Source organism: Balaenoptera borealis, assembly GCF_965194805.1.
Source record: "Balaenoptera borealis genome assembly, chromosome: 3".
Classification (NCBI taxonomy): domain Eukaryota; kingdom Metazoa; phylum Chordata; class Mammalia; order Artiodactyla; family Balaenopteridae; genus Balaenoptera; species Balaenoptera borealis.
This window is the reverse complement of record NC_138866.1, coordinates 1,509,403-1,522,882: the sequence shown is the minus strand read 5'-3', so window position 1 is coordinate 1,522,882 and position 13,480 is coordinate 1,509,403. Positions and strand designations below refer to the sequence as shown.

Below are 13,480 nucleotides of genomic sequence, written 5' to 3'. Positions count from 1 at the left end.
GATGTTCTGAGCATGTGATATTCTTGATCACGCCCTGAATGTAGCCTGTGACTAAAGTGTGGAAATAGAAGTAATGGCAAATTGTACTTGTATGTACTTCGGAGCACATGTCTGCAGGTGTCAGCTAGAGCTACAACCCCAGGACGCTTGTGGAGACGGGAGGTGGCGTTTGTTGGACTGAGTAGTGCAGTGCTGTCAGCGTTTCTGTCTGTCTAGGTTATGATGGCTCTGTCAAATCACCTGAATGCCGTCGAGTCGGAGAAGCAGAAGCTGCGTGCACAGGTTCGTCGTCTGTGCCAGGAGAATCAGTGGCTGCGGGATGAATTGGCCAACACGCAGCAGAAATTGCAGAAGAGTGAGCAGTCTGTGGCTCAACTGGAGGAAGAAAAGAAGCATCTGGAATTCATGAATCAGCTAAAAAAATACGATGATGACATTTCTCCATCAGTAAGTGGTTCTGTAGGAATGCAGTATTGACAGTTACCACGTTATCGGCGGTAGATTGTTTCAGTAAAGCCGGCAGTGTTTTCCTCTCCCCTCCAGCGATTGTGTTTAACAAGACCAAGGATTAAGGGTCTTGGGACTGAGTCCCTGGGCAAGTCATATAAGTCTCTCTGGAGTAGTTTTTTCGTATGTGTTTTTTTTGAACGATGGTCAGAAAATGTAAAAATACTTTGTAAATATAAAATAAATGCAAAGAGGCGCTATTGCCTTCAACGAGGCCTGTCGCAGCTTGAGATCCCCTGAACATCCTCACCCTTTGCGGTCTGGCTTCCGTGCCCATCACGCTGCGGGGATGCTTTTCCTTTAACAGTGCCCTGATCCAGTCGCCTGTAATCCAGACTCGGGACTACCTCTGTAGTTTATGGTGGAGCTTCACTTTCTCTTTGAAACCCTCTCCCCTGCTCCCAGGACACCACTTGGTTCTCCTGGTCCCTCGCTCATGCCTCCTTCTTGGCCTCTCCTGTGGTTCCTGGATGTTAGGGTTCCCCAAGGATCTTGGTCTTTTCCTTCATCTGTTGGCTCTCTCTGGATGTTCATCCCAATCTCGATTACTATTTTTCGTTTACTGTTTATTTCTGATTCAGTTAACTTTTTTTTAAAGTAACCTTCTTTATTTTGGAATAATTTTAGATTCACAGAAAAGTCGGAGGTGAGGCCTCTGGGAGGTAGTGTGGATTAGATGCGGTCATGAGGATGGGGCCACCATGATGACATTAGTTACACAAAGAGGAAGAGACCCTAGGTCTCTTGACGTGATACTGTAAAGAGAATTCCCACATGCCCTTCACCCAGGTTCCCCTAGTGTTAACATCTTGTATCACCACGTTACGTATCTGAGTTAACTTGGGGCACTGTCTGTCTCCAGAATACCGTAGGCTGCATGGCTTAAACAGTAGACACTTAATTTCTCCTGGTTCTGGAAGCTGCAAGTCTGAGATCAGGGTGACAGCTTGGTCGGTTTCTTGGTGAGGGCCTTCTTCCTGGTGTGTCTTCATGTGGCCTCCCTGGTGCATGTGTGCAAAGAGAGAGAGAGAGACCTAGGGTCTCTTCCTCTTTGTGTAACTAATGTTGTCATGGTGGCCCCATCCTCATGACCGCATCTAATCCACACTGCCTCCCAGAGGCCCCACCTCCAGATACCATCACATTGACGATTAGGGCTTCAACATATGAATTTGTGGGTGGGGAGGACAAACATTCAGTCCCTAGCAGTACGTTTGTTAAAAGTAAGAAATTAACGTTGCTACATTACTATTAACGAAACTACAGCCTTTCTTTGGATTTCAACAGTCCTTCCATTAGTGTCCCTTTTCTGCTCTAGAATCCAATCCAGGATTTCACATGGTATTTTGAGCTAACATTTTTTTAATGCCTACATAGTTCTAGGTATGTTCACTACATAATCTTTCTACCATTGAGTTCCACATTTGTGTCTGCAGTCTGAGCCCTCATCCTAAGACTGTAGGAATGGTTTTGTGTATTGTGCCAGCAGACCTACACTTGCCTTGTGTCTTAGCTTAGGCTACCATAACCAAATACCATAGACTAGGTGGCTTAAACAGCAGATCATTTACTTTCTCATAGATCTGGAGGCTGGAAGTCAGATATCAGGGTGCCAGCATGGCTGGTTTCTGGTGAGGACCCTTTTCCCAGCTTGCAGACAGCTGTCTTCTTACTATGTTTGCACATGGCAGGGTGTGGGTGTGGGGGGAGGGAGAGCTAGCTCTCTGATGTCTCTTATTATTAGGGTACCAATCCCATCGTGAGGGCCTCACCCTCGTGATTTTATCTAACCTAATTCCCTCCAAATACCATCACACTGGGGGTTAGGGCTTCAACATGATTTTGGGCACAATTAGTCCATAGCACCCTGTTTTATGAGGCATACTGTATTTCTCCCTTGCATCTCTAGGTCAGGAGCAACTGAATGTTTTGATTTAAAAGACATAACTCCTGTAGGTTGCTGTGGGAATAAGAATAGAGAAGTTGATTCACCTGGAAAACTGGATAACATTGAGCAGGGGAAAGCTGGTCTCATAGAATCAGAGACATTTAAAACTTTTAATTTGGAAAACGTGTCTAGCTTGGAGAAGAGATACAATGAGCTAACCCTGCCTCCCCTTTTAGGGGGTTCGCATGAGAATTTTTCTGCCCTGTTCCTCCTACCGCTGCTGGTGCATTTCCTTAGCATGAGGAGTTCTCCTGTGGGACCCAGGGCCGGGGTTAGATTCAGGAGGTTGAACCCAGGCGCAGTGCTTCCTCTCTCCTCTGCAGCCCAGATTCCATTTTTGCCGATTGTCTCAGCAGAGTCCTTGATGACGTTTTTCGCTCATTCCAGGATCCAGTTCAGGACCACACGTTGGACATAGTGGTCACGTTCCTTTAGTCATCTTTCATCTGGAACAGGTCCTTTCACAGAAAGAAGAAAGCCTGTCTTTGTCTTTCATGACACTGGTATTCTTGAAGAATACAGGCCAGTTACTTCATAGATTGTTCCTCAGTTTGGGTTTGTCTAGTGTTTCCTCATGAGTGTGTTTGGACTGTGTGTCCCAGATGGGAATGTTATAAAAGTGACGTGTGCCTCTCAGGTCCCTTCCAGAGGCAGATGGTGTCCGTCTGCGCCAGGGCGATGCTGAGTTCTCACCTGGTCAAGCTGCTGTCTGTTCTCTCCATCGTGTGGTCACTCATTTTACCCGAAGGCTCATCTGTGGGGGACACGAGTCATAGGCTGTCACACTGCTCTTAGGGGTCCTGCGGTGGAGATGCTGGGTGGGGAGGGGGGTGTCCAGTCTGCCAGTTCTGTGGTGTTCAGAGATTTGCCATTTTAATCATTTGGTTTCCAAATAAAATTTATTTCAAGTAAGGGCTTCCCTGCTCTTTGAACTTCTGTAGGACACGGGTGACGACTAAGGCACAGAGATGCCATCGTGATCTGTTCTGCCACTCCTGACTGCACAAGTACTTTGAGTTCAGTCTAGCAGGCTTTTTATTACTCTTTACTAAACTGATGGATAGACCAAATTGTGGCTAGTCCTATATTTGATCTGAAAAACAAACCATCTTTTCTATTTTTAGTTTAAATGAAATTTGTATCAAAGATTTCCAGTGCAGGATTTATAGTATTTGTAAGACTAACATTGTCCTGGGTTGGTTTTATAGGAGGACAAAGACACTGATTCCACCAGAGAACCTCTGGATGACCTCTTCCCCAATGACGATGACGACCCCGGTCAAGGAAGTAAGTTGGGAGTGGTGGTTAAATGGCAGCATGCAGACCGAGGTGGCGGGTCCTCTTGGGGTGTAATTGCCGTCATTAGCAGGCGGTGGCGTGCCTGCAGCCTGCCTCTCAGGAGCCCTTGCACACTCGGGCTGCCTCGTGGTTCCCCGGAGAATTGCGAGTCATTTTCTCGCTGGGCTAGAGTAGCGTGTTAAGCCAGCCCTCGTAAACAGGGGCATGCACCAGCAGTTCCGACGCGATCTGTGGATTCTCACAGAGCGAAAGGGCAAAGGAGTTTTCCTGGTGCCAAGAGCAGTCTCACCACACTGTTGGGGCGCGCGCGGCACCCCCGACAAGTTGCTGGTGTTGCCTCGCCTGCGTGGGGAACGCTGGACAGGTTTGGTACAGTGGGGACCACGTGCTGACCTGGACCAGAGCCAGAGCAGGGAGTGCTAATCAGCTGGTGTCACCGGGTGATTTTCTCTGTCGCCTGAAGTGAGCCCTTCTCTGTGTAGTGCAGCAGCAGCAGAGCAGCGCAGCGGCGGCCGCCCAGCAGGGCGGCTACGAGATCCCCGCGCGGCTGCGCACCCTGCACAACCTGGTCATCCAGTACGCCTCGCAGGGGCGCTACGAGGTCGCCGTGCCCCTCTGCAAGCAGGCCCTGGAGGACCTGGAGAAGACCTCTGGCCACGACCACCCGGACGTGGCCACCATGCTCAACATCCTGGCCTTGGTGTACAGGCTAGTAGTCCTCATTTTATTCTCTTGATTTTACCTAGAGACGACGTTTTTAACGAGCTTGCCCTAAAAATACATGTCTGTAAACTGTTACGAGCTACTTTTCCAGCCTTATCATCCATTTGTCTTCAGACAGCCAGGGGTTCAGTGCAAACATTTAGCAAGCTCTCTGGCAAGAGTGTGACCCTGAAGAACGGACGCTGCGTGGGGCTCCCAGGCAGGCTTCCGGGACTAGCCCGCAGCACCCTTCGCTCTGGCCAAGCTAAGCTCTTTTGATTTTTTTCCCCACAGTACTTGGTATACCAGGCTGCTTCTGCCCACCCTGCCTGCCCGTACCCCCTGCCTTTCTGAGGCCTTGTCAGCTCTCTCTCCTTTCTGAATCCAGGGCTCCACGTGCCCCTTCCCAAGTTGTGCCCCATAACCCTGTCCCTGCCTCTCTCGCAGCACTTGCCCTGTACTTGGCCTCCGGGTGATTTGAATTTTGTCATCTCTTCTCCCGGGATCCTGGCTCCTTGAAGTTGAGGACCAGGTTGTCTTCTTGTCTCCACCTTGAGTCACTCGAACATGTTTGCTAACTCAGAAGCCTTTGGTGAACTTCCTGAATGGAATTAAATAGTTTGCCTAGGCACTGGGCAGTGGTACGTGGGAGCCCTTTGTCTGCTTCTGTCTTTTAGCCGAACTGACCTGAAATCGAGCAGGTCGGGGTGTTACTCACACGCAGGACTGGTTTGCTGTGGCCACTCCAGTGTAGTGGGTTTCAGTGAACTGCTCCGTTTTTCTTTATTAGTTTGGTTGTTTCAATTTAGCCAACAGTTTTGAGATCCAGACGTATGTAAGACTTTGGGCTGGTTCCTGTGAGTCCCTAAAGATGAATACATAATACCTGTTCTCAAGGAGAAACCAGAACGTGGAATTTGAAGTCAGGAGAGTTCAGTTTGTATCTCTGCTAAGTGGCCCCTAGACAGAGGATGTTGTCCAGAGCCCTTAGCTTTTCCGAGCCTCTGAAGGGTTGCAGGGGATGTGAGACATGGTGTTTACCTGGCACTGTGAAATAGTCAAACAGCATCATCTAAACCTGTTTCTAAAGGAACTGAGGACCTTGTTTAGAGAATAGGCTGGCTGTGTTCATGTGTAATTATAGAAGCAGGGAGATTGTTGTTAATAAAATAACACAGAAGCGGGAATTCCCTGGCGGTCCAAGAATTAGGACTCTGCGCTTTCACTGCTGGGGCCCGGGTTCAGTCCGTGGTTGGGGAACTATGATCCCATAAGCCGCTTGGTATGGCCAATAAAGAAAGAAAGTAACCCAGAAGTGTTCATGGAACAGAAAAGATGCCTTCCAGCTGAGAGGATTAGGGAAGGCCTAATGGAGGGGTGCGAGCGCTTTCTGCGGCCTTGAAGGGTGTGTTTGGGGCAGACTCCTGCATCCTGTTTGGCAGTAGTAAGGGATGGGGCTGGAAGGGCTGGGCACTCTGCAGGTGCCAGGTCTTAGGAGGGTGGCTGTGGGGAGCGCACAGGACCCAAGGGGGCTGGAGCCTGGAGGCAGGGCGGCCCAGCTGCGAGGGGCTGGCGGGGGTGGAGCTGGGAACCTGAGCAGGGAGGGGGAAAGGAGGGGGAGGGCTCCATGAGGAGAAGAGGAGTAGACTGTCCCGAGAGGGAGCGGATCGCCTTAAAGAGCACCGGAAGGAAACTGAGCACCGCCACGCCGCCGCCGCGGCTCGGCTTCGAGAGCAGCGCAGCCTTTTCCGTGCTGCGTAGCACTCTGGTTTACAGGTAGTCCTGACAGTTTTTGACAGGTTTCGTGCTGATGGACATTCAGGTTTGCAGATTTTTACTGTTATGCATTACTGTAAGAATTCCTCAGTCACAGGTATTTGCATTTAAAATCTTGGTAGATTATGCTAAATTTCATTCCAGAAAGGTCTTTAAAAAATTTACATGCCTACGAAGAACATGAGAGTTTCTGACTGATGGTAGATATTTTTATTGTAAACGAGTTAAATAAAAAATATGCGTAGAATGCCACTGGAATTTGTTGTACTTAGGGTGCGTGGTCACACAGATGTCATTGTGCTGGGTGCTGGGAATTCGGTGGCCTCTCCTCAGTCTTGTGTTTTTCCTTCGCACTATAGTGTGAGAGTTTACTCATGTCAGCAGAACATTTGAAAAAAGTTAGCAGCTACGTGTATATTCATATTCAATATTGTGTCCTAGAGCTGTACCATAACTCTATTTCAACATTTTTCTATTAAGGGACATTTAATTGTAAGCTTTTTTGGGGGGCGGCATTAATCTACTGATGAACATCTTTTGCTCAGGATTTTGTATTTTGTTTCAGTGTCAATTCCTAAACCGGGTTAGAGTATAAACATGATACGTGGGCTTCCCTGGTGGCGCAGTGGTTGACAATCCGCCTACCAATGCAGGGGACATGGGTTCGATCCCTGGTCTGGGAAGATCCCACATGCAGCAGAGCAACTAAGCCCGTGCGCCACAGCTACTGAGCCTGTGCTCTAGAGTCCGCGAGCCGCAACTGCTGAGCCCACGTGCCACAGCTACTGAGCCCACGTGCCACAACTCCTGAAGCCCCCACACCTAGAGCCTGTGCTCTGCAGCAAGAGAAGCCACTGCAAGGAGAAGCCCGTGCACCGCAACGAAGAGTAGCCCCTGCTCGCTGCAAGTAGAGAAAGCCTGCACGCAGCAATGAAGACCCAACACAGCCAAAAATAAATAAATAAAATAAATAAATTTAAAAAAAAAACAAAAACATGATATGCTTCTTGGTACATGTTGCCCAGCTGCTTTCAGGAAGGTGGTGCCAGTTCACGCTCCTCCTCCATCACCAGCCTGGGGCTGGGCTGGTTGTCTCTTACTCTTTATTAATGGAGAAGTGCAGCATTGTGTATTAATTTGTATTCTGTGATTATGTGTTTTTAGTCATTTGTGTCCTTCTGTGAATGTTCTGTTACCTTTTTTTTTAATATATATTTATTCATCTATGTTTTGGCTGTGTTGGGTCTTCGTTGGCTTTCTCTAGTTGAGGCGAGCGGGGGCTACTCTTCGTTGTGGTGTGTGGGCTTCTCATTGCAGTGGCTTCTCTTGTTGCGGAGCACGGGCTCTAGGCGCGCGGGCTTCAGTAGCTGTGGCGCGCAGGTTCAGTAGTTGTGGCGCACGGGCTTAGTTGCTCCGCGGCATGTGGGATCTTCCCGGACCAGGGCTCGAGCCTGTGTGCCCTGCCTTGGCAGGCGGATTCTTAACCACTGCACCACCAGGGAAGTCCAAAACCTATATGCTTGGCCAGAATTGGTGTGTTTCGGAGGATCTGGCAGCCTTATCAGTCCTTCCAGTTCTGCAGGACAGGCTGGCTTCTGCAGGGCAAAGCCTTGCTGGGCAGCCGTTCTTACTCAGTTGGGAAGTATGTGTACTCAGTCTCACAAAGTAAATAACTGGTTTGCAGCCCCATCATCAGGTAGCACTTAAACCAAGGGGGCTGGGGCTGGAGGTGCTTCTGTCTCCCCACTGTCAGCAGGACCCTTTGCCCTGCCCTGCTCCAGCAGACACTGCGGGGTGCGTCCTGGGCTTCTGTTTCACAGGCTTTTCCATGGCACGTGGCGAATCATTAACTTCTTAGAGCAGCTCTGTGAGTCACATCCTTCCTTTTTAGGTGGGCCGACTGTGACTGTGGAGCCCACGTGACGTGCCAGAGCCACGCAGCCGGTAGCTGGCAGAGCTGGGTGCAGACACCGGAATCCGTTCCGTCTGCCTCACTGTTCTGGACGGCCTCGCTTACTGTGTGCGGGGTTATGGCGGTAGTATTGTCCCAGTGATCTAGATGGGAGGGCCAGGTTCAAAAGCTAATCAGGCCCGACACCCAGCTCACCTTGCCAGTACGTTTATTGATGGAGTCTTTTTCTCCTACATTAGGAGTGTTTTCAATAGTTTTAATAGTTAATGTCTATTTTTTAATAACTGAAGCTTAACTTTTATTTCTTTAGTTCCAAAATTACATTTTAAAGAGATGTAGTAAGCTGTGTCTATAACACTTAATTGTATGTTTTTCAATTTAGAGACCAGAATAAATACAAAGATGCAGCTAATCTACTGAATGATGCCTTGGCCATCCGTGAAAAAACTCTGGGCAAAGATCATCCTGCGGTTTGTATACTGGTTCTTTCATTCTTTTTATATATTATTTTCTCTCATGTATTTTTATACCCATCTCATTTTAATATTAAACTCAACAGGGAAGATTTAAGAGCTGCCTTTTCACTGGACGGCACAGGTAGGACTTCCCTCACTTAGTGCAAGTGATGAGCTTCAGTGCTGGTGACTCCCATTTAGCAGGTGTCAGTGTGCACTTAAGTTGTTGATCACCCCACCTCAAATGGATCACGTACTGTGTTTTTTGATCCTAAATCAAATTGCATGTACTTCTGTAAATTTTTTCCTAAAGATTTTGTATTGTCTTTTTATTAAAATCTGGTCAGATTTGCATATAGATCTATTTTGGTTGGCTTTGTGGCTTTCAGTGAAATTAAAAAAAAAATCAAGATCCTGTTGATGTTGATTTGTTTAATTTTAATATTCGGCAGTGTTACTTTATGCAGTCTGTCTGTAGACAGTGAGACTGCTCTTTCTCCTCAAGTGGAGTCCTGTTCCTTCATCCAGCTGAGAGCTCTTCCCTGCACATACTGGGCGTGATGAGTGTGTGATGTCTCACATCCCCTCCACTGCTGTCGTTTACCGTTCTTCGCGGTTCCCTGTGTTGGTAGGTGGCCGCAACTCTGAATAACCTCGCAGTGCTTTACGGCAAAAGAGGAAAGTACAAAGAAGCTGAGCCGCTGTGTAAAAGAGCTCTGGAGATCAGAGAAAAGGTGCGACTGAGGGTGGTTCTCCTTGAGATGCTATGTTTTATGCTTTTAAATAACTCACTTTTTTTAAAAAAATAACTCGCTTTTAAGCTTTAAGGTAGGACCACTGTGATATATCATCACTGACCATTTACTGAAAATAAGCCCTTCAGTCAGGTGGGCAGCCCCAAACGCAGCCAGATGGGCCCATACACTTGGGAGTTTAGGAGGAGTGGGTGTGCAGAGGGTGGAGCCCTGAGTCTGCATGCCCTCCCAGCCTGAGGCCTAGAAATGACTCACCTGAAGAAGGAATTTCTCAGGCCTGTAGGTGGAAGGCACGGGGGCATTTCATTGACAGTGGGGCACGTGCCTGTCAAGAAGAAAAACATTAAAATTTAAAAAATGAGGTCAACAAATATGCTTATGAAACTGAAGAAAATGAATAATTGTTTTTGAGAACTAAAGAATAACTCAGAGCTATAGAGTAAGTCAATGTCATGGATATTTAATATCAGCTAATACAGTTTATAGTAATTAGGTATTTTTTAAATGTAACTTGTTAATTTCAGCAGTGCTCTGTATGACTGTGTATTCAAATGTTAGAGACTTGGCAGGTCCATGCCATGATTTTTTTTTTTTAAAGGTTATTTTATGACATATAGATTTGTTTGTTTATTTATTTGTTTATTTTTGGCTGCGTTAGGTCTTGTTGCTGCGTGTGGGCTTTCTCTAGTTGCGGCGAGCAGGGGCTACTCTTCGTTGTGGTATGCAGGTTTCTTGTTGCGGTGGCTTCTCTTGTCGCGGAGCGCAGGCTGTTGGCGTGCGGGCTTCAGTAGTTGCAGCATGTGGGCTCAGCAGTTGTGGCTCGCGGGCTCTAGAGCGCAGGCTCAGTAGTTGTGGCGCATGGACTTAGTTGCTCTGTGGCATTTGAGATCTTCCCGGACCAGAAATCGAACCCGTGTCCCCTGCATTGGCAGGCGGATTCCCAACCACTGTGCCACCAGGGAAGTCCAATGCCATGATATTTTAATTTGACTTTTTGTGTCATTGTTTACCATTGATACTGAGCAATCAGTCATTTAATTTTGAGTCATATGGCAAGGACTTGGGAAAGGGAGGTTGAAAAGGGGCTGATTATCACATTATGCAGGTAAAGTTTTGTCCATGTTGCCATCTGCATAATATTTACAAAATAAAATAGTTTTTATTTTATTTTTTATTTATCCACTGAGATTTTGAGTGGCCTGGGGTTAAAATCAGGGAGAACCACAAATGTATCAAATTAAGGATTATGAACTGTAGATGATGATATATCAGATTCATTCATATATATTTGCTCTTTCATTCAGTCGTGTAGCAGACATTTATTGAGGACTTGGGGGCTCCCTGCTTGGTTAGAGTTGGTGATTTCAAATTAGACACAGTCCCTTCCCTGGGGACACAGTGCAGCAGGCAGACCTTGGGAAGGCAGGTGCTTTGGCTTCTAGCCTAGAGCTCAGGGAACACATAGAGCAGGGGCTTCTCCAGGTACAGGGCTGGGACTGCGCTGGGCATGGCCTCCCACAAACAGCCAGCATTGGAGCTGAGTCTCAAAAACCGAGGTCAGAGCTTCCGGGGCAGGGAGAGGTGGGGAATGCAGAGGGGATGGAGAGGCAGCATGCCTCATTGGGGGCTGTGTAGGTGAAGGCGCAAGGTGAGAGACTGGACGGCTGGCTCAGGTCCTGAGGAAGCACTGTCGTGTTTAGTCGTCCATCTGCGTGCCAGCACCGTCCGAGGTGCTGAGAGGACATTACCTCCAGACATTGAGACAAGGCATTTGCACTCTGAGGCTTACATCTTAACGGGTGAGAGTCAGGCGACAAAGGACTAAATAGATAAATAAGATAGTTTTGGGTAGTGATACTTGCAAAGAAAGAAAAAAACCAGGTGATGTGCTTGTGAGTAAACTGGGTAGGGATGGGCTGAGGGCTCCCTTAAATTGGATATAAGGAGGTCCTCTCTGAGGGGACCTGAAAAGAAACCTGAAAGATGAGTTGTTTAGTGGGGGGTGGGGAGCAGGGCAGTGCTGGGAGAAGAGCGTCGGGCGTCTGGGACAGTAAGTTCAAGTTCGAAGAGCCCTGAGGGGTGAAGTTTGAAATGCGAGGGAAGTGGTTTGGGATGCTCAGAGAATCTGGGTCTGTTTGTGAACGGATACGTAGGATGTGAATTGAAGAATTGGAAGTTTCCTTTGAAGGCTGTTCTGTGCAGGAATAAGTGTAATGTCGTTAGACTCAGAAGGGCCAGGTGTAAGTTCAGGTACTTCAAGGACTGGGCGGCCACATTAAACAGCCTTTATAAAACCCAGTTTCCTCGTCTTCAGACTGTGCATAGTATTACCTACCGGTAGGATTGTTATAAGAATTAAAGACACTAAAGCACGTGAAAGAAATCAGCATAGTCCCCTCCCCCCAAGATTAAGGAGTTCAACAAATTCTGGTTAAGTTATTTTTATTATTGCATGGGGAGCCATTTATACATCATAAGCCTGGAAGCAAGGCACAGTCGTATTTCTGTTTAGAAAGCGCCTTCTCATGATAGGGTAGAGAATGGATCGGATGGTACCATGTGAAACAAATAATAAGTGTTTCTAATACACTATTTTTTATTCCCAGGTTTTGGGAAAGGATCACCCCGATGTTGCCAAGCAGTTAAATAACTTGGCCTTACTGTGCCAGAACCAGGGCAAGTACGAAGAAGTAGAATATTATTATCAAAGAGCCCTCGAGATCTACCAAACAAAACTGGGGCCTGATGACCCCAATGTGGCCAAAACGAAAAATAACCTGGTACGTTGACAGAGGTACAACCTTATAGATAGAGTCAGATTACTTTCTTCCTGAAACCTGGACTCTGTTTCATAGTTTAACCTATAAATAAGAACGTATGCTTCACTTACGTATGAAGAATAGTAAGTACTTTGTTTTATTTTAAGGCATCCTGCTATCTGAAGCAAGGAAAATTCAAGCAAGCAGAAACACTGTACAAAGAGATTCTCACTCGCGCACATGAAAGGGAGTTTGGTTCTGTAGATGGTAAGAAATACACTTTTGTTTCTAAGCAGATGCAGTTGTAGGATGCATTAAACATAGTGATTTCCATGAAGCAAAAGGATAAAAAAAATAGTGATTTCCAGCTTGAACTTGGTAATACCCAAGTCATCACAGTATTTTCAAGATAGAATTTAATTTGAATTTTAGAAATGATTTTCCATGGAGCGCTTATTGGAGAGGACGTGACCCAGTCTGAGTGAGTGCCCATCAGCTCATCATTCATCATCCAGTGACCATGGTGAACCCTGCATGCCTGCCCTGGCATTACCGATAATGGAGTCATGCAGCCTGTGGTCAGGGTGATGGGCCACGCTACCCTCACCGGAGTCCACACGTACTTTAGGCACAACCTAGATGCACTGACTCCAGAAAGCCTTCCTGGAGTCATTAATGCTTTCTACAATTGCTCTGTAGTACAGTGGTTCTCAAAGTGCCGGCAGGAACCAGCAATTTCAGCACCAGTTGGGACCTGCCAGAAATGCAAATTCTTGACCCATCCCAGGCCTGCTGGATTGTTTGACGGCCTTAAAGAGCTAAGGCCTGTCTCCTTTGTATCCCTTAAAGTATTGTAGGTGCTTAATATTTTATAAGATTTTAATTGCTCAGTAAAACAATGTTTGTGTGTTACATAAGGCGTCTTCCCCCTTTACTACCTATTACATAAGGATTTCAGAATGTAGACAGTTGTTACTAGCGTGTGGGAAACCTTAGAATTCGTGGGGAAAAAGAGGTTTTGATTAATAAATATTTTCTTCTATAGAGAGTTTCTAGAAACCACTTTTGAAAAATCTTGGAAAAGTGTATTAGTTTTTTTCTGTTAACAAGTGGAGCAGTAAATCTCTTACTATCAGAAGATCGTAATGCCTCAGGCTCATCATTTTGAAGATGGATTCCGTTTGCAGTTGTGCCGGGATTGGAAAACAGCCCACCTCCCTGGACCTGTACAGTTCACAGGGACCTTTCATGTCCTCGTCTAACTGTAGAGGCCTTGCTGGTTTTGTGTTGATTCCAGGCCATCTCCTTAGTGCTTCTTTAAAAAAATTTACTCTTGGGGAAGACTTGTTTCCTTGCGATTTGCTAGC

At 46.9% G+C, this 13,480-nt stretch overlaps 1 protein-coding gene across 26 annotated transcripts in view; it reads left to right on the top strand.

Annotated features, from left to right (window-relative positions):
• Positions 1-13,480, top strand: part of KLC1 (kinesin light chain 1) — a 58,704-nt gene that overhangs the window by 18,481 nt on the left and 26,743 nt on the right. For all 26 annotated transcript variants that reach the window (XR_014243373.1, XR_014243374.1, XM_082387837.1 and 23 more), the window contains exons 3-9: positions 217-447; positions 3,664-3,742; positions 4,237-4,462; positions 8,527-8,614; positions 9,232-9,333; positions 11,961-12,134; positions 12,281-12,380. Coding sequence is in view for 24 of the 26 variants with exons in the window: in XM_082387837.1 (XP_082243963.1) it covers positions 217-447; positions 3,664-3,742; positions 4,237-4,462; positions 8,527-8,614; positions 9,232-9,333; positions 11,961-12,134; positions 12,281-12,380 (1,000 nt within the window). In the remaining 2 variants the exon portion in view is untranslated. The remainder of the gene's footprint in view (positions 1-216; positions 448-3,663; positions 3,743-4,236; positions 4,463-8,526; positions 8,615-9,231; positions 9,334-11,960; positions 12,135-12,280; positions 12,381-13,480) is intronic.